Source organism: Quercus lobata, chromosome 4 (genome assembly GCF_001633185.2).
Source record: "Quercus lobata isolate SW786 chromosome 4, ValleyOak3.0 Primary Assembly, whole genome shotgun sequence".
NCBI lineage: Eukaryota > Viridiplantae > Streptophyta > Magnoliopsida > Fagales > Fagaceae > Quercus > Quercus lobata.
The window spans coordinates 41,082,121-41,108,409 of NC_044907.1; the positions used below are offsets into that span (position 1 = coordinate 41,082,121).

General features: G+C 33.4%; 1 protein-coding gene and 1 long non-coding RNA gene across 5 annotated transcripts; one reads left to right on the forward strand and one right to left on the reverse strand.

The window, feature by feature from the left end:
• Window positions 1-2,916: 2,916 nt before the first annotated feature.
• Window positions 2,917-15,515, forward strand: LOC115986551 (transcriptional activator DEMETER). 4 transcript variants are annotated; one of them, XM_031109680.1, is made up of 21 exons: window positions 2,917-3,070; window positions 3,530-4,424; window positions 5,376-7,175; window positions 7,283-7,636; window positions 8,394-8,484; window positions 8,570-10,001; window positions 10,167-10,246; window positions 10,401-10,485; window positions 10,571-10,662; window positions 10,736-10,804; window positions 10,912-10,948; window positions 11,057-11,139; window positions 11,808-11,963; window positions 11,997-12,269; window positions 12,584-12,620; window positions 12,707-12,764; window positions 13,005-13,144; window positions 13,267-13,332; window positions 13,569-13,683; window positions 13,768-13,806; window positions 15,117-15,515. In XM_031109680.1, the coding sequence occupies exons 2-21, from the start codon at window positions 3,725-3,727 to the stop codon at window positions 15,230-15,232; spliced, it is 5,823 nt and encodes a 1,940-aa protein (XP_030965540.1). In that variant the 5' UTR covers window positions 2,917-3,070; window positions 3,530-3,724; the 3' UTR covers window positions 15,233-15,515. The 4 variants fall into 4 exon arrangements, with proteins under 4 accessions (XP_030965540.1, XP_030965541.1, XP_030965542.1 ...); XM_031109681.1 differs by having other exon boundaries at window positions 3,530-4,012; window positions 4,079-4,424; window positions 11,808-12,269; XM_031109682.1 differs by having other exon boundaries at window positions 3,530-4,012; window positions 4,094-4,424; window positions 11,808-12,269.
• LOC115986552 lies at window positions 15,346-25,305 on the reverse strand. Its single transcript, XR_004090774.1, has 4 exons — window positions 25,066-25,305; window positions 18,289-18,425; window positions 15,555-15,730; window positions 15,346-15,431 (listed from the first exon to the last, which is right to left on the reverse strand). It is a non-coding gene; the product is annotated as an uncharacterized LOC115986552 (long non-coding RNA).
• Window positions 25,306-26,289: the final 984 nt, after the last annotated feature.

The following is a 26,289-nucleotide window of genomic DNA, read 5'->3' on the forward strand; positions in this document are numbered from 1 at the left end:
TCATATGGTCACTCCATGATATACCTCTAGTTAAGAAACCAGAAGAGAAGTAGATGAAATTTAATCAATGCAAACTCAAAATAATAATAATAATAACAATAATAATAATAATAATAATAATAATACAAATTATGAATAAATTTAGTTACAAAATTAGTTGTAGCATAAGGCTACAACCTTACTTAATATCTTTTTATTTGATATGAATTTTGATAAATCTATCATTAGATTACTTCTTCTTCTTCTTATATCCCCCATGATTGCAAAATTTCTAGAAAATTAAAGATTAATAGTTATGTCATCAATAAATTGTTTAAATTGCAAGTTTTTGTAGTTTAAAATTATGCATAAAATATAAGGTTATAGATCATATAGTAAATAACATCCGATTAATACAAAAGTTTACATGTGTATTAAGAATGTAAAGAACATGCAACTCAATGGTTAGATTAAATTATTAAATTAAGTAAACTTTAAAAAAAAAAATGGTCTTTTGGGTAAATCAAGAGGTCTTAAGTTCTATCCATTACACTATCGATTTATGGATTTTCAAGGTATCTCACGAGTAAAAGGTGATATAGTATAGTTAAAAGTCGGAACACCACTTCCTTTTATATATATAAAAGAATATTAACACTCACCAACATCTAAGTCATACCGTTTATTTTTTCTAGGATTTCATTATTAGATGGATAAAATCTTTGATTAAACATACCATGAAACTTTAGGTCAATTCCATTTTCCTTTTAAAGCGAAGCTTAATTGTTATCAATATTTAGGATTAACATGTTTAAATAAAATAGAAAAATCAATTCCATATGTTCAAAAAAAATCAATTTTTGATAAAGAGAAAAATGCCACTTTTTCTAGAAAAAAGCCAATATATATAATAAAAATAAAAGCCCAGCGGCTGTTTTCCATTAATTCACATTAACAAAGGTTGACTATTTGTTGGACCCATATATGTAAAAGTGAATTAAATATTCTTAAAAAAATTCTCTGACTAAATAATTATTATCAAAAGTTGATCTTTTAAATAGGACCCACAAATTTTGCATGCCAACGTCCAAGATGCAAATAAAGCACGTAGTCCATGCAAACTCTCATAGATTCTCTTTATCTCCGGTAGTATTATATAAATATATCTATCTTTTCTTTTCTTTTCTATTATTCCAATTATTTTTTTTTTCCTGTTGTGGGCCCACGTTTAGTCCCTGCCCGAAGTGGAAGGTAACAAAAACAAAAGTCCTCGGTTTTTCGGTCGAATCACGTGTTTAGGTCATGTAGACGCAGCCCAACCACGCGTTACACGCATACTTATATGGTGAAGAATAACACAATTACCATTATACCCCTACCTGTTTAACAAAAACAAAAAAATGTACCAACTCTCAGAGTTTTCAGTCGACCGTTTTTAACTACTCATTTACTTTTTTACTTAAATAGAAGAGACTGTTTTTTTTTTTTTTTTCACACCCAATCTACACCACTTAAATAAGTTCAAACAGAGATAAACACCAAAGATGTTACTTGTTATCTACACCAAATTTATACATGTCAAGTATTTAATCACACCAAATTTATACAAGTCAAGTAATTTAACCACACCAGATTTATATATGTCAAGTAATTTAACCACTCTTACCATGAAAAAAGGTAACTTAACCACTTAATTTTTTGTAAAGGGGTACCTTTTCTTTACTAGTAAATAACAAATCCAACCCTACAAAAATTACAAGAGATATTATGTGAATTTCTTGTGTATTAATTTACCCAAAAAAAATATATGATGTAGCAATTTAAATCCAACCCATTAATCCAATATATATAGTTTCTATAAAATCATAGAGATTTTTATCATGCCTTGTATTGAATTGTGTTATATCAAATATATTAGTTTTTAGGTATGTATCCATGCTAGTTTTATTCTGATAAGATACACAATAATAACAATGATATGCATTCCAAGATTTATGGTTTAAATGTGTTTTGACTGAGTCATACGAAATCCTCTTAATGTAGTAAATAAAAATTATGAATCTACCATTACATTGAGATAATATACTTGAACCATGGATTTCAAAACCGTAAATCACTTTATAAATTTTATTAAATATAAAATGGTCCAATAAAAAAAATATATATATATATATATAAAATGGTCCACATTTTTGTTGAAGCCACTAAAACAATAACTAATTTAGTACCTTCATCTATAGTACAGCATATAAATATATTAACTCCTCTCGGAAAATAGTAAACGAGTTAAACAATCTCAAGTAAAAGAATATCTGCTTTTTCAATGGAGACATTATCGTTATTCACGAAAAAAAATAGAGACAAAATAGATTAGTTTGGTACACTTTAAACAAATTTAGTCAAAGTAAACTAAATATTTAATTTGCTGATATATATATATTATAGAACAATAAATATAAAAATATTAGTGTTAATAAATAAATTATTTCAAGCGGAAAGAATTTTTAATTTATTAAAAATTTAATATAAAACTGAATTATTTATGATAAAGAGGTTTCATGTGCACAACAAAGTGCTCTAATTCTACTAGTATTAAATACACATTATTATTTTTATTTTTTTCTGGAGTTCATGACAATAATGGTTAACAATTAAAATCAGTGCCATGCTGTACTCTTTTTCTTTTTTTTTTTCTTTTTTTTTTTTTGTGTTTCTTCCATGCAATCAAACAAGGCAGTGTGTTAAAATTAGGCAACAAAGGCAAGAAAAAGGTGATTCATAATTTTGTAAAGTCATTAACCATGAAGGGGTGTGCCCAGTTTATAAAATACAAAGAGGTGTGCCCCAACAAAGTATTGTATTTTTTTTTTTTTTTTACTATTATTTCGTATTTGTTTATATATAGTAAGGTGTACTTGTTTGGTTTCTTTTGCTGCCCCTTTTCCTTTCTCTCTCTCTCTACCTTCTCTCTCTCTCTCTCTCTCTCTCTCTCTCTCTTTCTCCATTAGAGACTGACGGGATTATTTTCCGGCATTGACTCAGCTCAGAGGGACCCCAACTCCGGCTACCAGACTCACTGCCAGATCGGCCGGTGAGCTCAATAAATATATTATAACCATTTTCATTTTCATGTTTAATTCATGCATATTGACCAAGACCAAATAAGTTGTTATACTTCTTCCATATCACAACAAGATTCTTTCAAGATTTTGTTAAAGCCTTTTTTTTGCCCCCATGATCCTAGCCATTTAAACCGGATTAAGTTTACCCAATTTACTACTCAAAATCAGAATTATTGTTATCCATCAAACACATACCACTTCTGCTTTCTTTATTATGTTTCCTCTCATGCTTCCATGTTTTTTTTTTTCATTAAGTAAGATATAGCTGGCTTCACTTGTTGGAGATTTATCTGGGAAACATATTGATTTCTCCAGCGTTTATAACAAAGATGCTATTGTTTTTCACCTTTTTGGCTCTTTTTATCCGGAAGGAAATTTTATTTATTTATTTTTCCCATTAATCTTTCGCTGTCTGGATGCATTTTCAGTGTCAGGTGAAGGTTGTATGAGAAAGAAATGTGTTTGGGGGCTTTGGAAGAGTAGAATTCAGGCAAATGGGAAAAAACAAAACAAGGGCTGTCAGGGTTTTGGCGCTTAGCAGCAAATTTTTAGCTGCTAAGAGGATTTGAGTTAAGAAGAACAGAGAAGTGGAAGAATTGTGCAGGAATTCCCAGGGGACGAGAATGAATTTTAGAGGAGGAGTTTTGATTCCACCTGATAAGCAACTTCAATTTATGGATTCTTGGATACCTGTCACACCAGAAAAGCCAATTCCAACAAGATCTCATCCGATCCCAGTCGACCGGCTCGGGAACCAACTGGGGACACCAAATTGGCATCTGGCCGGAGAGGTGCAGAATTGCAATGGGTTCGTGCAAAATTTGAACCCAATTGGACAGGTAGTTCAGAATGGAGGATGCTATGGCTATGATGGAGGCTTGGCTGAGAAAACCCGGATGATTGATCACATTGTAAGCCCCTATACTCAGACCTTTGATAATGACACCACTGGTTGGAAGACTAACCCAATAACACAGCTTCTGCTAATGCAGAATGCAGATTTTCTAGCCACTGCAAACAGAGGCCTCAACAGAAGTGTAAACATTGCCTCAGATAGACCTCTGATTCCAAATTCGCGTTCTCAAGTTGACTGCAACCAGAGACAGAATCACTCTGGTACTCTGTTTCTCAACAACCAGAATCACCACTCTGGTTATACCCCCTTGAGTAATTTGGCAAATACACCTCTGATTCCGAATATGCATGCTCAAGTTGAAAATGGAAGAGATTCATATCTGGGTAGCTTGTTTCTCAGCAATCAAAATCACTACTCTGGTTCAAAGTCAGTGAGCAACGTTGACAGCTTCTCCCAGATTCCTCTGAGTAAGTGATTTCTTCTCTCTCCTTTAATTAAGACTGCCAAATATAAATTATTCAAAGAAGATTGTTTTTATGATTTTTTTTTTTTTTTTTTTTTTTTTTTTTTTTTTGCTCATTCCTCAGTGATGAAAAAATAGTATATGAAGTGGGAAAAAATTATTAAAAAAAAATAATAATAAAGTAAAAAGACCAGATCAACATTTGATGCCATGTGGAAATAAATCAGTCAATTTCTTGCAGTAGCTCTTAATCCCAAATCTTTCATTAAGCATGTAGTTGGGTACTTGTATTTCTTCATCAAAACTTTTTTTTTTTCCAAGTATATTTCCACATCAATGATACAGATTCACAATAGATGACTGCTTGCTTCATGGGGATTATTTATACGATATGAAAATTGAATCATTTCTGCAGAAGTATTTTAACATTTACCCTATAATTTCTCATAAAAAAATAAATAAATAAATAAAGTACTTCCAGTTCAATTTATGTTTGACAATTCTTTTGCTTTTGGGGTAATATAAATAAAAATTGAAATAATATAAATCATTGTGATTTTTTGTTACTTATAATGCAATTAAAAAAGAACAATCCATTTGGCATCAAAGCGTCACAACCACTATGATGATACAAAACATTCATCTCAGTTGTCATTATAAAATGAAAAACACTTGATTTGTTTTGTGGTTGTCAAGTGGCAATCAGGAAAGCAAAGGGCATTTTAATTTTTAATCATGCTGCTCTTTTTTCTTTTTAATATGCCAAAAGAATCAATGACATGACTGATGCTTGCTGTAATCAAAGCAAATGCTATAAGAAACAAAATAGTTTATTGCAATGTCAAAAGAAAGAATAACTTCATCTCCATTGGATTTGCAAAATGTTTCTTTCATTGTTAATTTGCTTTTCATTAAGCAACCAAATGAAAACAACAAAAATGATTTTTCACTACAGATGGATTCCTTGTACCACACCAACCGTACTATGATCTGAATTCTCCACCAAAAGAATCAGATGCTGTCTCTGGTGTTACCGACACCCTCCAGTTCAGACCAATAACATTAACACCAGATCAAGTCAGCAAGTTGGAGAACAACCAGCTTTCTGCAACATTGGACTTCACAAGAAATGAAATCTCAAGTTATGAGAAAGACAAGGAGACTTTAGTCACATCAACAGAAAACCAGGTACCTCAGCAACGTAGTGATGAACTCTTGCAGAGCATTGTAGACTCGTCACCTGCTGCCATTTCTACACTACACCAGGAAAACAAAGATTCTGAGAAGGGAGATTTAGGCATTGATCTGAACAAGACACCTCAACAGAAACCACCAAGACGAAGAAAACACAGGCCCAAGGTAATCACTGAAGGCAAACCCAAAAGAACTAGGAAGCCTGCAACTCCAAAAGCTACTGCAGAGAACCCAACAGGGAAGAGAAAATATGTACGTAAGAATGTTCAGAAAGAACCAATAACTGAACATGCAGATGCTACAAGGGGGATGACAGATCCTAAAGATGGAACTGCAGTAAAATCATGCAGAAGAGTTTTAAATTTTGACTTGGAGAATACCAGAGATGAAAGCCAGGGCAAAGTAGATGGTCAGCAAGATTTGCAGCATAGAAATCAAAGGACCTTCATTTTGAATTCAGACACTCAAGCTACACAATTGTGCTCTGGAACATATAGTGTGAAGTCAGCTGTGCAGATAGACCAACGGAATGAATTAATGGTAGAATACCAGCCACCTGGAACCATAAGCAGCCTAACCCCTTCCATGAATCCGTTACAGACTGACTATAGATCACTGCAAGAATGGCGAGCAAGTGTAGCCCAATTAGCTACAACAAAAGACCGGCAAATAGAAGATTTACGTGCCATTGAGAGAAATGTAGAAAAGGGATATACTTATCCCACCCAGAACAGGTGCAGAAATGGATTCACTCCCATACAGCAACAAATTCATGCAGAAGGAATGGACCAAGTTGTCTTTCAAGCGAAAACTAATCGTGAAAGCATTGAGAAAGCAATGTCCACCCCTCAACCAGTACAAAATTTTCAATCCAATTTGAGTGCAGCAAGGGGGTACAAGAGACAACATTCTCACACTACGGAGCACGTGAATCCCAGTATCAAAAACCCAATGGGCTCATTGTTGTGCCAAGAGATACCTCAAGTGCATGAATGTCACAGAAATGGTTGCATTGTTAGCACGGGTTTTTCAGAAAGCCACAAAAAGAAGAAAATTGAGAGTGGATTCCATAAAAACATCTCTGGAATGCATTGTGTTACAGCAGTTGAAGATGGTTGGGGAAAAGTTAGGGCAAAACATGGGCATGATACCAATGCAAATGACAGTACTACAAAAATGAACCATGAAATTTTGAACTCCTACTTAGAAAGTAACGAAATTGCATTGAGATTAAGTGAGGTAAACAAATTTACCATTGACAGGACCAATCACTCCATGGCTGCCAGAAACTTTCTGCCAATGCAACAGTTTTCATCTGAACTGCATTCACACACAGAAAGGATGGGAGAGACCAACAGCCTAACTCTGGTCCAAAGCTTTCCTTCCCTAGCTGACATTCAGGATCATAACCTGCACCAGCAATCCCCCCCAAAACAAGTTCCTGAACTGGAGAATGGACAGTTACTCCAAACTTCCAGTGTGAAGTCAGCTAGAAGAAATAAAAAGCTGAAAAACCCAGATGCCAATTATGATCTTCAGAAATCCTCAGCAAAAACACAAGGTAATTTCCATATTATAAAAAAATTTACGGTAGCATTTTGTAAGATTCCATGTAATATATTAGTATGTTTTCCGCTCACTATATTGATAACCTCTTGATGTTTATAGGTCCACCAGCATACCACACACCTATTGATGAGATAACATATAAAATGGAGGGTCTTCATCTTAACGAGGGAAGCAACAAATTGATAGGGCAAGAGCATAAAGCACTTGTCCTATACAAAGGAGATGGTGCACTTGTTCCATATGGAGAGGTCGAATTTTTGAAGAAACGTAAGCCACGGCCTAAAGTAGACCTTGACCCAGAAACAAATAGACTTTGGAATCTTTTGATGGGTAAAGAAGGAACCGAAGGCCTTGACGGAACTGACAAGGAGAAGGAGAAATGGTGGGAAGAGGAAAGGAAAGTTTTTCGTGGCCGAGCTGACTCATTTATTGCAAGAATGCACCTTGTTCAAGGTACAGTCCTAACAATTTTAGCCTCTCACTTCAAATCATAATCAAGTCTTCTGCAATTCACATATTTTAACCTCAAGATAGTCAGATCCCTTTTGAATTTTTTATTATGGCATGCTCTTAAAATTATTTAATAGCAGAGCTAACTAAAAACATAAAAGAGTTGACACATCAGAACAAAACCAGAAAGAGATGTATGAATAAACAGAGAGTATTACAAAACTAGAAAGTCACTATATGAAGTTCAAAAGATCAAATAATAAGAAACAAAGAATAATATGGGAAACAATAGGATAAAAAAAACCATCACTGAATTGCAGAAATTGAGAGAATGAGTTTTTCTTTTAGAATAAATTCTCTAAATAAAAATACTTACCAAATGGCAAATTTGCAACTAATAAAAAATTTGGTAGGTGTTATGTAGAAGAGGCAAACAGAGAACCAATGATGAAGAAAGTGTACTATGCATGGAAAATGTAAATCTAACTCAGTTTAAAAAATAATAATAATGAAAGATGAGAACAGAACTGGCACATAGAAATTTAAATCAATAAAAAAAAATAATTAAGAAAAAAATTAACAAAGAAGGCATAGATCTAATGTAGTAGAGCTCAAATTAAAGTCATCAGAAAGTTTGCTAAAAGTTTCTATATGACAAATATTATATCTAATGTGAACCAACTAAGAAAATCAACTACTTACATAGAAAGTTATCCAAGTAGATGATATTAACCATAAAATAAAATGACACGCTTCACAGGAGATAGACGCTTCTCGCGATGGAAAGGATCAGTTGTTGACTCAGTGATAGGAGTCTTCCTTACCCAAAATGTTTCAGACCATCTTTCAAGGTAATTTATTATTTTCACATAATTTCACAACCAAATTTCCCATGAGAGTAAACAATGTTAATGATTTCTTCCCTTCTCTTTGCAGTTCTGCCTTCATGTCTCTGGCAGCACGATTTCCTCTCAAGTCAACAAGCAACAACAGGACATGCGACAACATTGGGACAGACACACTAGTCGAGGAATCAGAAGTCTGCATTATAAATCAAGATGACACCACCAGATGTCTTGAAAAGGTATCAAGTCAAACAATCTACAATGGAAGCTATATGGCACACCATGAATTAACAGAGCATCAAAGAGACAATGAAACCACAGGAATAGAAAGGAGGAGCCTAATGGATGCACATAGTCAGAGCATGGAGGAAGAAGTCATATCATCACAAGATTCTTTTGATTCCTCAATCATTCAAGGCACTGGAGGACTAAGATCCTCCTCAGGCTCCAATTCAGAAGCAGAAGATTTTATAAATGGGGGCAAACACAGTGAGGTTTATTTTCCAACTTTAACAAATCTTCTACAGATGGAGAAGACCACATTCCAGGAATTTTACAGCCATGAAAACAGTTGTCCACTTATGGATGAGGGATCCAGGTATGGGCATAAGCAGTCCGAATATATAGAGCATGGCCAGAAAATGTCAAGATTGGACAGAGATGATTCCAATGGACCTTCTGCATTTACTTATCCAAACAATCCTGACAATTTACAAATGCAAGTACAAGTGGCTGCTTCAGATAACTACCATTCGCACATGATCCCAGACTCTAGAGTACCTGAAGTAGAGGATTTTGAAGCATTGAGTGAGGAAAGCATATCCCCCTGGTCTTCAACTGCAAAAGATGCAAATGGCAAAGGCTTTAGGACCAAAGAACAGGAAAGAAGCAGAGCTAAAAACACAGTGCAACAGAATGGGCAATTGCAGTGTCAAGATACCCCAAGAATGGGCCCATATGTACCATTAAGCAACCACTCAGAGCAACAAGAAAGTATTTCTCAACCAGTACTACACACTGTACATAATCAACCATCCTGCCACAACCATCAACATGATATGAAGGCCCTTCAATTGCAAACCCCATCATTTACAGAACCTGTACAACCTGCTGATGCACTGTCTAAAAGCCAGAATAATGCCATGCAGCATGTCCTAAGTGTCCCTAAACTCACTGAAACTGCAGAGGAGAGAACCTCTGTAGTAAATAAGCAAATACACTTGGAAAATGGATTGTTTGAACCAAATTCAAATGGGCAAGCTTATTCTTCTGTTCAAGCATATAGTGGAACAAATGCAAAAATTTCAAAAGCAAAAAAAGGAAAGGTGGAGAACGAGAAAAAAAGTACATTCGACTGGGACAGTTTAAGAATGCAAGTGCCAGCCAATAGTAGGAACAACGAAAGAAGCAGAGATGCACTTGACTCACTGGACTATGAAGCAGTAAGATGTGCAAATGTTCTTGAGATATCTAACGCTATAAAAGAGCGGGGGATGAATAATATGCTAGCAGAACGAATCAAGGTACACATTCTAAACTAGTCTTCAAAGCTTTCTTTTTTGCAATTATCAGCTTCAAGCAGCTTCACAAATACAGCATTATTTAACACACAATTTATTCTTTACCCAAAAAAAGTAACAATGGTTTCACAATTTTTTATTAGTAACACTGGTTTCAAAATATTGCAGGCATTCCTAAACCGAGTGGTTAGTGATCATGGAAGTATTGATCTGGAATGGTTAAGAGATGTTCCCCCTGATAAAGCAAAGTGAGCCATTCCATAACCGCTTCACTTCTAAAATATTACATGCTACCACCACTAAGTTAACAATGCTTTACGAAACACAAAGTGGTCCAAGTCTGGAAAAAATACTGTACTGCATCTAATTGTAATAAAAATAAATTGTCATTTTTTCTTGCAGGGATTATCTGTTAAGCATACGAGGGCTCGGGTTGAAAAGTGTAGAGTGTGTGCGGCTTTTAACACTCCATCATCTTGCTTTTCCAGTAAGATTTATATTAAATCTACTTCCCGTGTATAAGGGGTGAAGAATATCTGTCAATTAACATATTAATTAATGTTTTCATAAAGGTTGACACTAATGTTGGAAGGATAGCAGTTCGATTGGGCTGGGTTCCTCTCCAACCCTTGCCTGAGTCACTTCAGTTACACCTCCTAGAACTGTAAGTACATATGCCATTTAACGATAACTAAATCCTTCCATTATTCAGAAATGATAATCAAAATCCTACACAGGTATCCAATGCTGGAGTCAATTCAAAAATATTTGTGGCCAAGATTATGCAAACTTGATCAACGAACACTGTAACCTAGCATCCTCTCTCATCAATTTTTATTATGCAAGTATTTTCACACAAATAATTAGGATAAAATAATTGCTATTACTGACTAAGAAACCATTGCTACAACAGGTATGAACTGCACTACCAGTTGATTACTTTTGGAAAGGTATGTAGCAACATACAGTTTTCATATGCTGTTGCATTCAACAGAATATTTGTAATTACCAACTAAAGAAAAGGAAAAAATTTGTCACATGCTTTGATATCCATGCAGGTTTTCTGCACAAAAAGTAAACCAAATTGCAATGCTTGTCCAATGAGAGGAGAGTGCAGACACTTTGCAAGTGCTTTCGCAAGGTTTGCATTCCAAAATCTGTCCTATTGCTATCTCTACTGCCACCATCATGAAGGCATATAATCTTACGACAATTCATCAGAACTACTAGTATTCTCCATAAAAAAATATTCAAGCCTCAATGATTTGACAACTACAATGCCTTAAAATATATAAATTAGTATTTAATTCACAAGGGCCCAATAATATTTATAATTATAAATTAATAATAGCTAAAAGCTTTGTAGCTCAACTAGCACTTCCTAATACTTCTAATAGAGATGTTCAAGGTTCAAATCCCCTCCTCCAACTATCAAATTATCAAAAATAATAATAATAAATAACTACCAGTGGCTCCTAGTCCTATAAACAAGAAGTAATTAATTCTTTTGTGATATGACCCCAGATGAAATTTAAAACCTTTAAGTAAATAAGGCATGTGAACAAAAAGGCAAAAAAATGAAGAAAATCTAGAAGAACAAAATGCAAGTCACCTTATCAGAAAATTGAAGGCAGAGAAAAAAGAAAGACCACTATTCTCAATACCACCCAACTCATCTTCCCACATGCATGAATGGCATATACTCTTAATGGAACGAAACACTTTCTTCTCAAGACCTCTAGCTCATCTTCCCATATATATGAGTCATATTCTCTTAATGAAACTGACAAAAAGCCCTATTTTGTGCAGTGCAAGGCTTGCCCTGCCAGGGCCAGAAGAGAAGAGTATTGTGAGTTCATCTGTTCCCATTGCAACCGAGAGAAACCCTGCAGTAGTCATCAACCCCATGCAATTACCTCCACCTGAGAACAACTCACTGAAAGTAACAGGATATGAAAGCCGCACATGCGAGCCAATGACAGGATATGAAAGCCGCACATGCGAGCCAATCATTGAAGAACCAGCAACACCAGAACAAGAATGCATAGAGGCAACAGAAAGCGACATTGAGGATGCATTCTATGAGGATCCTGATGAAATTCCTATCATCAAACTCAACATTAAAGAGTTCACAACGAATCTTCAAAATTACATGCAAGAGAACATGGAACTTCAAGAAGTTGACATGTCCAAGGCTTTGGTTGCCATAAATCCTTCTATCCCTACACCCAAACTGAAGAATGTGAGTCGGCTACGAACAGAGCACCAAGTGTAAGTAGATATCTTCTCAAAATCTTAAATCCAAGTAACTGGGTTGAGCTGGATTGGATACAGTTCAAATTGATCCTCCTGAACTGAAATCCAATTTGAATAAAGCTATCGAAATCCATATCTCTTGAATATTACATCATAATCATTGAATATTGCTAGCAGAAACTTGCAGCTTCTAATCAAATATAAAATAACTCTAACCCTAGTAGGAAAGACCCTCGGTCTTTCAAATAAGTAAAAAATAATATATATTGTGATAATAAATATAAGTCTGCATGATGCAGTCTGACAACTTCCATCCTGAAATGATGCAGGTATGAACTTCCAGATTCACATCCACTCTTGGAGGGGGTTAGTAAATCTCTAAAATCTAGAATTATTAAGCTACCTTTAACTAGAAAACTTGGTTTTATTTAAGCATTACCAAAAAAATGCAGATGGACAGACGAGAACCTGATGATCCAAGCCCATACCTTCTTGCTATATGGACACCAGGTAAGCACAAAACATAAATGCCTTGAGTTGCTATTGAGATCATCCAATGTAATTAATATGCTACAGATATTAATATATCAACATGCTCATAAATAAAAAAAAGATATTAATATATCAACACAGTCAGAACCAAAGATAAAGAGAAGGGGTGACCAGGACCAGTCAATATTACTGTCACCAAAATAAGTTGTAACATTTTTAGCATCTAATTTGAATCATATTTGCAAAATTTGTAACTAGGTGAAACTGCAAATTCAATTCAACCACCTGAAAGAACGTGTGGATCACAAGAACCTAACAAATTGTGCAATGAGAAGACATGTTTTTCATGCAATAGTGTAAGAGAAGCTAATGCACAAACAGTCAGAGGGACACTGCTGGTGAGTGAACTCCTTCTAATGATAACATAGATAATCATTAATTTAGGAAAATAAATCAGTAAACATGATAGACAATTTCTAATTTCTAATTGTTTACTGATGTTTACATTGTGTCAATACAGATACCATGCAGAACAGCAATGAGAGGAAGCTTTCCACTCAACGGTACCTACTTTCAAGTTAATGAGGTAAGTTTATTAAAACAATATGCTCACTGTACTAGTTCTGGAGCACAGCTGGAAATACTACCAGCCTGACCTTGTGAGTGTCAGAAACCTGTACCACATCCTATTGAACTGATCAAAAGCAGTCTTACCCTCATGAGATGGGAGAACTATTTATAGTTTGGTCCCCTTCATGTTAGTAAAAAATTTTAAACCATTAATTTCATGGTTTTCAAACCAAAAATTCTACTATCATGCAGGTATTTGCAGATAATGAATCTAGCCAGAATCCAATTGATGTTCCAAGATCATGGATATGGAATTTGCCAAGACGGACTGTATACTTTGGAACCTCTGTATCAACAATTTTCAAAGGTAAGAGAATATTTATATACAAGTATTTACTACATAGCTATCCCTATTTAAACAAAAAGGAAGCTTACAGAAAATGTCTATCAGGCCTATCAACTGAGGGAATTCAATACTGCTTTTGGAAAGGTATGGAATTCTAACTTCATTTATTCACCTCACATTATCTGCTTTTGTAGAGAACATCTTATGCCATGCCCATATTACAAGAAATAAGAAGAAACAATACAAAGACACTTTTAACTTCACAAAAATGCACTTCACTTTTCCAAATACCACTTGCTCAAACATATAAAATATTATATCGAGGATTGGATCATATAAATTCCTGGAAATTATAAATAACCTTTATTTCAAATTTGCAAGAAACCAAAGGGTATAAGAAGTTTGTAAATCAGTTTTAAACCCTTCTGTTTTTTTTTTTCTTCAGGATGGTCAGTTTTAGACCTAATTTTATGTAACTAATTAAGCAAGGTAAAATGAGTGGGTGTATGTGTGTAAGAGAGAGAGAGAGATTTGTGAGTACTATATTGAGATATCAATAACAATATAATACATAATAGTAGCTCACTATGACAGGATAGGTGAATTGCTCTTCTAGTTTAAAAGACAAAACATAGTTGACATGGATAGACTTACACCACCTAAGTGGTTGACTGAGGATTTGTATTTAAGGCCTAGTCTAATTCATCGTGCCTGTCTAAGAATATTATGCATATCCAAACTGTGATAAATTTACCAGAAAATGTAATAAAAGATATATGAGAGAACATTAACCAACCCAATAGGAGTCAAATGAGTCCCCATAAAAACATGAGGGAAAAAAAAATAAAAAATAAAAGGAAATGCTTCAAAAGATTTGAACCCAAGACCAACACTAACCCTACCAATAAAAAAATGTATGATAATGCTTAAATGGTTGGAATGTGTAATCTACACTGCCTAGTTGGTCTATCAATCATCATGAAACACATAAGAAATACTCTATGAGCCACATTTTCTACTTTCAGAGTGCTGGCAATTTATCATACATATTCTTCCAAAATCTAAAAGATCAAATATCCATATAATTTTCCTACCAAAAGAAAAATGTGTATAATTGCTTAATGACCCCCCCCCCCCAAAAAAAAAAAAAACACCCCAAAAAAAAGAAAAAAAGAAAAGGAAAATCTTCAATATTTCCATGTGCAGACGACATAAATAATTGACTTCTTTAAGCATAGACCATCCCAAATGGCCAAAACTGTGGTATTCAAACGGTTGATTGTTGTCAGAATACATGTGAAATTGCACTACATAGCAAGGTGTCAACTTAAATTCTTTATGGCAGGGTTGTTCTGTTCATATCATTCAAGGATTAGCATCAGTTCCTACTTGTTTATAAGATACCAATATTCAACCATGTTTCACTTCCTAATCTTAAGAAAATTTATTTGCAGGATTTGTTTGTGTGAGAGGATTTGACCAAAAAACACGAGCACCGCGACCTCTAAAGGCCAGATTGCACTACCCAGCAAGTAAGTTGGTCAAAACAAAAAATGAGAACAAAAGATAAACTGGCCATGATGCAGAGATGATTACCTGCAGAAGGTACAAACCGAGGTTGTTGGAACAAAACAAAAATGTTGCTGACTGAGAGAGAAGGAAGATCATTTACTAACAGATTGTTGTCCATTCAATTCTTCTTCTAACATAAGATGCAGTTGCTCCAAGTTAGCCAGGCAATAGAAATTTTCAAGTCAGTGTTAGATCCTCTGACAAAAAAAAAATGTAATTTGAAATTATGATCATTATTTCATTCTTGCTCAAAACAGAGCCATTCTTCAAAAATTAGCCAATGTCACTCTCAATAAAAAAATTTACCTAGTAGAACTCACCTTTAGTTATCAATAAAAAGATAAATCATTAATCGTGAGAACGAATGTGTATTGCATGAGTGTGCAACAACAAAACTTTCCAACGTAATTTAGCAACACAAATGCTTTTGGATTTTGGACAGCTGATGAAACTTATCAACATCACAGCTAACAGAACCACGTGTTAATTTCTTTTCCTGGATGATTAAAACCACATGAAAAATATTTTAGAAACAATTCTCAAGCCCACATTTTGGAGTCCACCAAAGATGACTAAAATATTTTAGACACCAGACATATCAGCACACGATGCAAAGTTCCTATGTTATGACCAAGAAGCTGACGCAGATACAATATCTGGGTTTACAACAGCACATTATCTGGCAAACTAGTTCAAACCCAAGTTTTAATAATTCTATGAGAGGAAAATACAACAATGAAGGTAAGGAAAAGTACAAACTATATAACAAAGCCAGTGAGTATCTAGTAATCAATCAACATTGCCAATCAAGAATTGACATTACCAACAGAAACTGAATAAAAGCTGGAGGATGGGTTCTAGGAGTATAGTTTTTAATTTGCAAGATGAACCATTGGGCTTAATGTGCATTGACATCCCCATTCATAAGCTCAAGATGATCTTTATCTGTTATTTGCTTGGTTGTTGGTTATTTGCAGATCTCATTTCTGTCTTCTTTCAAGAATTAATCATTATTCTTCTTTTCATTAGTTAATTTTGCTGTTTTCCCCTTTAATTTTTTGAATGGGGATGCTTTTGTCTACTTCCCATGTACTAAGATTTCCACCCACCTTCATTTGGGGAAAAAAAAACCCTTAAATTTACCAAAATATACATAACTGAGAAAAAAACAGAAGTAAATAATTGCTTCTATTTAAATAACTCATATCTAGCTAAAATAGACCACCAGTTCTATTATAAAGTTCAACAGAATATAACTCAGTCAAACATTTTTTTTTTTTAATTGGTAAATTAACAATGCATCTTGAGCCCACAAACCCACCATCTACCTGGGTTAGAGCCCATCGGCAAAATAACCAACTCAAACATCCTAAAATGATATGCAATTATTCACTCTTTTTGGATTAGGAAGAAATATACATGTGGACAATCAAAAGATCACTGCAGATCAAGTCTTTATCAAGTAGACAATCAAAAAAAATTCTAGATGATATAGTCTAACCAGTAGATGGGTTTAAAGGCATTAGTGCAACTCTTCTACTCATATGACCAACATCAAACAATAAAAAAAAAAGCCTCAATCAGCCACATGTATTCTTTTCCTCAATTCTATTTCACCCAAAGTCAAAAGTCTATTTTTTTTTAATTAACATATCCTTTTTAATTACTTTTACAAAAGTTATTTATTATATTCCTTTACCTTTTTTCATTTCCCCGACTTGAATCAACTCACTATTTCTTACTAGCGCATTAATCACTCTCGGCTCTCCTCTAAACATGACCAAAATATCTCAAGCAACTCTCCATCATATTTTCATCAATAAAAGTCACCTCTATCTTTTAGCAAAACATTTCAAATCTCATCTATCCATTTATTTTCACTTATCCATCTTAACATTCTTATTCCAGCTACATTCATTTCATGGACATGTTGTTTTTTAACAACCCAACATTCTATACAATAGAGCATAGCTGGTCGTATAGTAATCTTATAAAATTTTCCTTAACTTCACACAATTCTCTTAATGTGCTTCTCCACTTCATCCACCTTAATCTAATCCTATGATTCACATCCTCTTCGATCTCTCCATCTATATGAATTATTGATCTAAGATATCAAAAGCTCTCACTTTTTTGTATCTCTTGACCATTAAGTCTTATTGCCCCATCATCTTTGTTTCTACTTTTACTAAATTTACATTCTATTCTATATGCCCTATTTTAATCTTACTTAATCAAAAGCATTTAGATTATAAAGCGTCTCACCAAATTTCTAACTTCACATTAACTATACTTCTAGTTTCATCCACTAAAACCATATCATCTTCAAAAAAAAACACTATGAGACTTCCTCTTAAATCAAGTTAGTGAGTTCATCCATCACTATTGCAAAAAGATAGACTTAATGTTGATCCTTGATGCAAGCCTATAGTGATAAAAACTCACTTGTAATGCCTTCACTTGTTCTCACACTAGTTACAACTATGTCATACTTATTCTTAACTAAATTTTAGAGGAACTCCTTACTTTTCCAAAAACCCACCACAAAACCTCTTTAGGGACCCTATCATATGCTTTCTCTAGATCAACAAAAACCATATGAAGATCTTTATAAACCTCCCTGTATTTTTTCATTAGATGTCTAAGTTAGAAAATAGCTTCCATGGCAAATTATCCTGACATAAAGCCAATACATAAAACAAAATTGATTCTCTGATATTGTTGTTTCATGTCTTAAACTATGTTCAACCACTTTCTCCCAAAGTTTCACAATGTGGCTCATAAGTTTATTACAAGGTAATTTATACAATTTTGAATATCCCTTTTTGTATAATTAATCAGATACAACAACCAAACCTTAATCCCCAAATTTTGGAGTCGGGTAAAGAAGATAATTAATTGGATCCAATATAAAAAGATTAGGCACAAGGAGGGCTTTGTGTGTGTGCGTATAGTAACAAGAATTTCCAAGCAAAGCTTAGCTACAATATCCCTCAATGATAATCCGATATGCTTGAAGATAGGAAAAACATAATGCTTGAATCATGATCTTACCTAACACAATGGATGGGGAAAATCTGTTACCATCTTCCCTTTATTACTTGAAGGATAAGGCATCTGGAATTGGAAGCCGAGGAATATCTATTAAAGCTTTCTGTGTTCATTTGAAGCCATACCACTGGGACCTATCCCTGTAATACTTTAAGAATTCAGGAAGAAAAAATTAATTTATGGTGCATACTAATCATTCTACCAAATCCACCAAGATGTAAAGCTCATACATCTGACGATCCATTGAAAGCTAATGAAATTATCACCCATGTTATATGTAAAACATACACCGCATCATCCTTTCTACTATTTTAAAGACTATTAAGGTAAAAAACTCAAAATTAATGGTTAACAACCATCTAAACAAGATGAGACATTAGGCTCCAAGTCTTATAAAAAAATTCATACAATGAGCTTTATTTCTTCTTAAAATATTGTGGCAAACCTGTATCCTGACTAATTATTTACCATAAGGCAGAGTCTTCAACCATAGGTGACACTCTCACTTCATTTCATGCTTTCATGCATCTACTTAAAAGAATTCATCTTGGCTTCTATATTCTGAACCCTAAATAGAAGATAGTGCATACTAGTTCTGATTCTATTCATTTTAAAATAAATAAATAAATACTCTGTGAATTAGTAAACAATCAAGGGTAGAACAAACAAGAGACACCCGACTGCAAAAGAGGCTATAAAGAATCTTGGGGGTGGGGGGGGAATATTCACATCTTTTAAAACTTAATAATCTAGGAGAGCTATATTTAGACATTTTGTGAGGGGAAAAAGGGTTCACATTGAAGCATGACTTTGAAATGTTCGTTAATATTTTCTATTCAATAATTCTAACGCCTTAAAATGAAGAAATATACACATAGTACCATAATTTTTCAAAGATTTTTTTATTTTAAAAAAAAAATGTGTTCTTGTAAACCTCATTTCCTCGTTATAACAATTTCATGTACTTCCTATTCAATCAAACATGCAACATTAACAACTTGCTTTTTATCGATCAACTAAGCAACTACAAGGACAAGCATATTTGGAATGGTTGTAAAAATCACATGAGCAATTTAAGAATAATTTTCTTAATCTGCAAATCTCAAATAATATTAAATGGTTGTCTGATAGAGCAAACCTATTATCACTTATACATAATCAATTAGTCATCATCACCTAATAAGGCACCTGTGATTTTTGTTTTCTAACCTTGTATTGTTCCAATCACAAATTTGGCGACCTCATCAATGAATACTTCTAGCTCACGGTCCTTATCAATTTATTTCAAATCTTCTACAAGATCCAGGTTTTCCCTGTACTAACAAGAACCCTTTTTTATAAGTCAATAGTTACAACGACGGAGGAAGGAGGACTCGAACCCGGGTTCTCCTAGTAAAAGGAGAGTATGCTGTGCCACTAAGCTAATTGGCACTAAAAAAAATCAGTTTTTAATAGCCATTTAAGACTTTCATCTTAATCAATATAATAATTCAGATTTTTCTAAAAGAGAGTATGCAGATTAAACTTCTCCACACTGCATAAGCTTTTCAACCGATGCAACTATTTTTTTAACCTTCATTATACACAAGTTTCAGAACTACCATGCTTTTCTTTTTCTTTTCTTTTTTGGATTAGTAAGTTATACACACACAAAAATGGGAGCTTTGTGTATTAGATATGGCCTTCTAGGAAAGGATTTAACAATAGTCTATATAAAGGCTTTATTTTAGTAAAAAATATACATAATAATATTGATTCTAATAAAATTCCAGCAGCTTATTTTAAGCTTTGAGGGTGTGATTGTTTTCTACCTATGTGATTGCTTAGGAAATCCTAGGTGTGATTGCTTAGTGTTTTATTTAATGTATTTCTTGTTCTACCCCCTTTCAACCCCAGACAGTCATCAAGATTCAACCTTTTCTAACCTAAAACCCCTAAACATCAACTCTTATTCAAGAACTCATCAAAAAATCTATTTGAGGGTTGAATTCTTGAAGATCCTACATCACAAATCATGGTCAGCAACTGACCACTGCCCTTCTGCTACCTTGATTAAAACCTTGAATATTCCCAACATTCTTAATCAATCAAGTTCAATACCTTTTATATATTTCCATGAAGGTTAAATACATGAAAAGCACAAAATAATTTGTAAAAATGGCAAGATCTAGAAACATAGTTATGGAAATGTGACAACATAAGGTACAGGTGCGATAAGAATTTTTTATAGTAAAAAAATGCATATAGCATACTTCATTTTTTGCTAAATTCTTACAAATTCTAAAGCTGATGCACCACAAACTTGCACATCAAGAAAGAAAGCATCATTAACCAGAAAGATCAAAATACAAGAAAAAAATATTAAAGAATTATCAAATAACATTTCATTTTTCTTCTAGAGAAATAGTAATTATAAAAAAACACAATATTGCACAGAATTTCCAAAAATATATTCAGTTCTTGGAAATGTTCAAATATTTGGGCAAGATGTATCCTAAAAATTATAATCTTTTGATTGTATTGTCATAGACATTTTAATGTCATTTGAAGAATTTATAACTGCAAGCAAAAATTTTAGAATTTAAAAAATCTAAGTCAAATATCAAAACCTAAAAGATATACTCAGTTTAATTAAGAGGCACATTTTATTTCCTCAAACTTCTCTATGAAAATTTTAAGAAAGTCGTTGCATCCATATCAATGCAATGCATGAAGCAAAATATTTTGTTAAACATCTTAGCTAAACCAGAACAACTAATTTAAACCTTTTTATTATTGGTAAGTTACACATACAACCAGTGGGTTTTGACCCCCACAACATCAACCTCCACCCATTGTTGTGGGGGGGGTGAGGTGTCATTTGAGCCAAAGCTCGTTAGCTTAGTTTGAACTATATTAACATTGTAAAACAACACATTCTGTGAAAGAAAGTATTTACATCGATACTCATAAGATGCATAATGTCACATATGTGACACCCATGACCAAATTGTGGTGGTAGTTTCATCAAACTCAACCTAACCTAACATCATGAGTGAAACTGATACAGGTTTGAGTCGCATATTTAACATCGTTTCTTATTTCATTAATGGACTTGAAAAAATTTGAACATTCAGCATACAATATGAAAACCTGAGCTGTAGACATTTGAAACACTAACTTGTTTCCTTGCTCAAGCTTTAAATTACTACTGAGTTTTTTAAACAATAAAAGAAGTAACTTATAAACAAGTACATACACATGCAACAACAAAAAAACATATAAAATATATTAAAATTAAAAATTAAACTCTGCCTTAGACATCTGCCCAACTCCTTGACATGCATTAGTCATGCCTCAAATAAACTTTTCAAACACATTTGAATGTTTCAAGAGTAGAAGCTTTAAATTTTTTCAGTAGGTATCCAAGAGTAGAAGTTTAAATTCTAATGTCAATTACATGTTGGAAATGACTAAAACATGGCTTGAATGCAATTAGACCACTCTAACATCACATTCCCTTTTTTGGATAAGTACAATATTCCCTTCTTTTTTTGGAAAATGGGGGTTTGTTATTGGTATCTCCAAAAGTCTACGGTTTAAAAAATTCAATAGTATAAAAACCAGATTCATTTATTTGTTCTTGAATTGAGATTTGAGAACATAAACGGAAAAAAGACAAAATTTTAACCTTCAACCTTCATATAGTTCATGTGTCTGATCTCCATGTCTGTTATGGAGATCCCTATTACATATTCTAACTAAATATGGTCTTGCTTCTTTTCCCTCTTCACAGCCTACATCATTTATTACACAGGTTACAGGTCAACGTCTACACTCTACAGTCAACTTTTCAGTAAGTTAATAATAATTATCCCATGATTAACAAAATGTTAAAAACTATTTTGGAACTGCACAATCAAAATTGACACTTAATTAGTAATAAATTTTGGAACTTTTTAACACTATGTGTAATTAGAAAGAAATCTTACCCATCCATGCGCACATAATTATTGGAAAAATAATATAACTTTACAATTGACATTTCAATTCAAAAAAATTTCAATTAAACAGGTTTATTGCATAAACTAGCAAACTCACCAACATTTATGCAAATAATTAGTGATCCTCGTCAACATTTTAGGGAACTTATTGAATTTTTTGTTTCCTCTTAAAATGAAAACTTTGGATATGTTTGTCCTACCAATATTTTTTTTTCTAACAAGTAGTATTTACCAAATAACTTTTTGTTCCATGCAAAGTAATAAAAAAGGATGACATAGTTGAGAATTTCAGCATTTGATCAATCTCAGCCCCCTACAATTATAAGTTACTGGGGGGTTGATTATTGGGCAAATCTAACATGATAATCCTCTACAGAAAATTTTTACGGTAAACTGCTTTTTTGTTGATCACTAGCAGTACCTTTAGAGAAGAATTAATTAAAAAGGTCAAATAACTTATTAGGTAGTGAATCTATAATACCTGCAGTACCTTATTAGTGAATGTCATATTCTTCAAAAATCTTGACCAAATGAATACAAACCTATAAGAAACCGCACACCTTTAATTACCAAATTTCCATATGCCAAGTAAGCTAGCAACCACCTCTTACCAATATCCCTTCTCAGAATCTTTAATTTGTTTTACTTTAAACCTTAAAATGAATTCTCTAACCATCCACATGGATCATGCCTGCCACAGACCATTATTTACCTATTGAAAGTACCTGCATGAAAAAGTACTTACTAGCCTATATAAATTCTATCCACGAATTCACTGGAACTCAAACAAATAGTGTATCTCAAAGAAAGAGAATAAGAACAAGTCAAAAGCATCCAAAGCCTTACTTGCAAATTTCTGCTTGCATCCATCGTCCATAAATCGAATGCAAGACAAAAACTAATCATTAAAAGAAAGAAAAAATTACCACCCAATTGTTTCTAGATAAAACTTGGTGTTACCAAATTGTGCTTCATAAATCTTGACCAAATGAATTCGAGCCTATAATACACCGCACACCTTTAATTACCAAATGCCCATATGCCTAGTAAGCTAACAAGCACCTCTCTCCTATATCCCTCCCCAGCATCTTTAATTTGTTTTAGTTAAAACCTTAAAATGAATTCTCTAAACCATCCACACGGATCATGTATGTCCAAGGACCATTATTCCTTTTGAAACTACCTGCATGATGTATTTACTAACCTACATAAATTCCATCCACAAACTTCACTGGAAATCAAACAAATATTGTATCTCAAATAATGACAATAAGAACAAGTCAAAAGTATCCGAAGACTTGCCAATTTCTGCTAGCATTCATCCTCCATAAATTGAATGCAAGACACAGATTAATCATTAAACAACAACAACAACAACAAAAAATTGATAATTCAAAGTTGGGGGAAGCGGAATTTGAACCCAAAATGTCTCTATTGGAAACGTCACAAGTTGCCAATTGAGCTACAGGGCTATTGGCATTAAAAGACAAAAAATTACCAACTAATTGCTTCTGGACAAAACTTGGTGGGAATTGTACTCTTAAGTAACTTAATCAAAGTCATTCCATTCTCTTCGAAGCCGTTTGGTTTGTGGAATCTTGGATCCCTAGAATCTTAGATTCACCAAATTACATTCCTAGGAATAAAAGATTGTTTCATTATTACAGTCTCGTAACAGCTCAACAACAATCAATCTACGCCATTAAACAAAACGCGCAACAAACAAGCACACCTTCCATACAAAGCAAACCAAACTAAAATGGTCAAAACTGCCATCAAGACACATCATCAGATAAATTATCAAAGCAGCACCACAAAATAGAACAAAATCAATCCAAAATTCAAATACAAGCATTTGTTTGGTTTGTGGAATCTTGGATCCCTAAAATCTTAGATTCACCAAATCACATTTCCTAGGAATAGAATATTCTTTCATTATTACAGTCTCGTAACAACCCGACAACAATCAATCTACACCACTAAGCAAAACACGCAACAATCATGCGCACCTTCCATTCAAAGCAAACCAAACAAAAACAGTCAAAACCGCAATCAAGACACATCATCAGGTGAATTAACAAAGTAGCACCACATAATTGAACAAAATCAATCCAAAATTCAACTAGTGTTAGATTCACCGAATCACATTCCTAGGAATAAAAGAACCTTTCACTATTATAGTATCATAACAACCCGACAACAATCAATCTACACCATTAGGCAAAACGTGCAACAAACACGCACACCTTCCATACAAAGCAAACCAAACAATAACGGTCAAAACCGCCATCAATACACATCATCAGATATATTAACAAAGCAGCACCACAGAATTGAACAAACTCAATCCAAAAAAAAATCAACAAGAAGCACACTCCATAATCCTCTGTTTGGCTCTTGAGTAAAATGAGGGAACACAACTATTACTATTACTAAAACCTCGAATCTTACTGAATTAATTCAAGTACAAAGCGATCAACAATTTGATTAGTCCCAATCTTCTAAATTCCTCTACTGAACCAGCTCAAGTACGAATCGATGAACATTTTGCTCATTCTAGATCTAAAACCTTTTCAATTTCATCAAAAAACAACTTTAAACACGATCAACTATTTTTTTTCTTCCTCCATAATTTGATCACTCAATCTTTTAAATCTTTTGAGTTTTAAATTCGCTTCGTTTTCTGAGCAACCAAACAGAGAGAAAAAAAAAAAACCAAGCAAAAACAGAATCACGAAAGAAAAACAAGAGCTAGGGTTTGAGAAAGAGAGTTTTGGATGAAACTCAGAAAGTATACCTGTTTGTTTGCATTTGGAGTGAAGTAGTGGAGGCAGAGTTACTGAGAGTTGTTTGTTTGTTGCTTGTGGAAATTGTTTTAGGTAATGCGGAGAGAAGAGAGAAGTGAGGGAAAACTAAAAGAAAGAAAGGAAAGTGATGAGATGAGATGAGGATTGAGGAGATAAGAATTTGGAGTCGGGGATTGGGAATCGGGAATTAAGGGGGGAGTGGGGGAGGGTTTTCGGGGAAAAAAAATATAAAAAAGAGTTTTGCCATTTGCCGCCTCTTCGTCTTCCCTCCACAATTCCACATTGAAACTTTTGGATTTTGCTGATTGGTGGGTTCATGGGATTTTTGTGATACCTTTGTCCACGTGGATGGATACTAAATAAAGCACTACCTTCTATTCTTTTCTCTCTTTTGTTTTTTTTTCTTTTTGGATTTAGAGGTTTTACTCTTCTTCTTTTTTCTTCCTTTGTTTTTTATGAGATTCATTTCACCCTATTTACGGTCATTTATTGAATTATCTTGTAAAGTACTATCATTTAGGGTCCATTTGGATTGAACTTATTGTTGCTGAAATTGAAAATACTGTAGTAAAATAATTTTTTAAATGTGTGAATAGTATCGTGGGACCCATTTTTTTTTTTTTTAATGCGTGAACAGTGCTACTACAGTGTGTGAACAGTGCTGTGATTTTTGTCTCTGCACAGTAACTTCATGTGATTTTATTGCTCATGTGCTGAAAAAAAAAAAAAAAAAAAAACACTAAAACTGAAAGTCTGAAACGCGCAAAACGCACAATCCAAACGGCCTCTTAATGGTTTATTTGGATTGAAGGAAGAGGAGTGAAAGGGAATTTGCCAAAAATTAGACTAATTTCCTATCAACTCTACTCTACTTAAGAGTTTTAAAAATTAAAAAGTAACAGTACTATACAATCTATAAATTACATATCAATCAAAAATCAAGTGTAAATAAGAAAAATATTTTGATAATATAATTATTTTCGCATAAATTTTAAATATAAATAAATAAAATAAAAAAACATATCTTGTTTTACTGGATTTTTATTAAAAATAAATAATGAATTTTTTAAATTTCTTAAATTTTTTTGGTATTTAACTGTAGTTTAAATAGTATTCCAAAATCTTTGAAATTTGTTAATCGAGTTTTAGTAAGAGAAAATTATTTTTTATTTTTTAATTATTTATAACATGCCACTAAACATAACAGGAATGTA

Coding starts and splice junctions, on each gene's coding strand:
- LOC115986551 (XM_031109678.1), top strand. CDS start 3,725: ATGAATTTTAGAGGAGGAGTTTTGATTCCACCTGATAAGCAACTTCAA. Junction 12,765..13,004: donor TCTTGCTATATGGACACCAG/GTAAGCACAAAA, acceptor ATTTGTAACTAG/GTGAAACTGCAAATTCAATT. Junction 13,333..13,568: donor CCTACTTTCAAGTTAATGAG/GTAAGTTTATTA, acceptor ACTATCATGCAG/GTATTTGCAGATAATGAATC.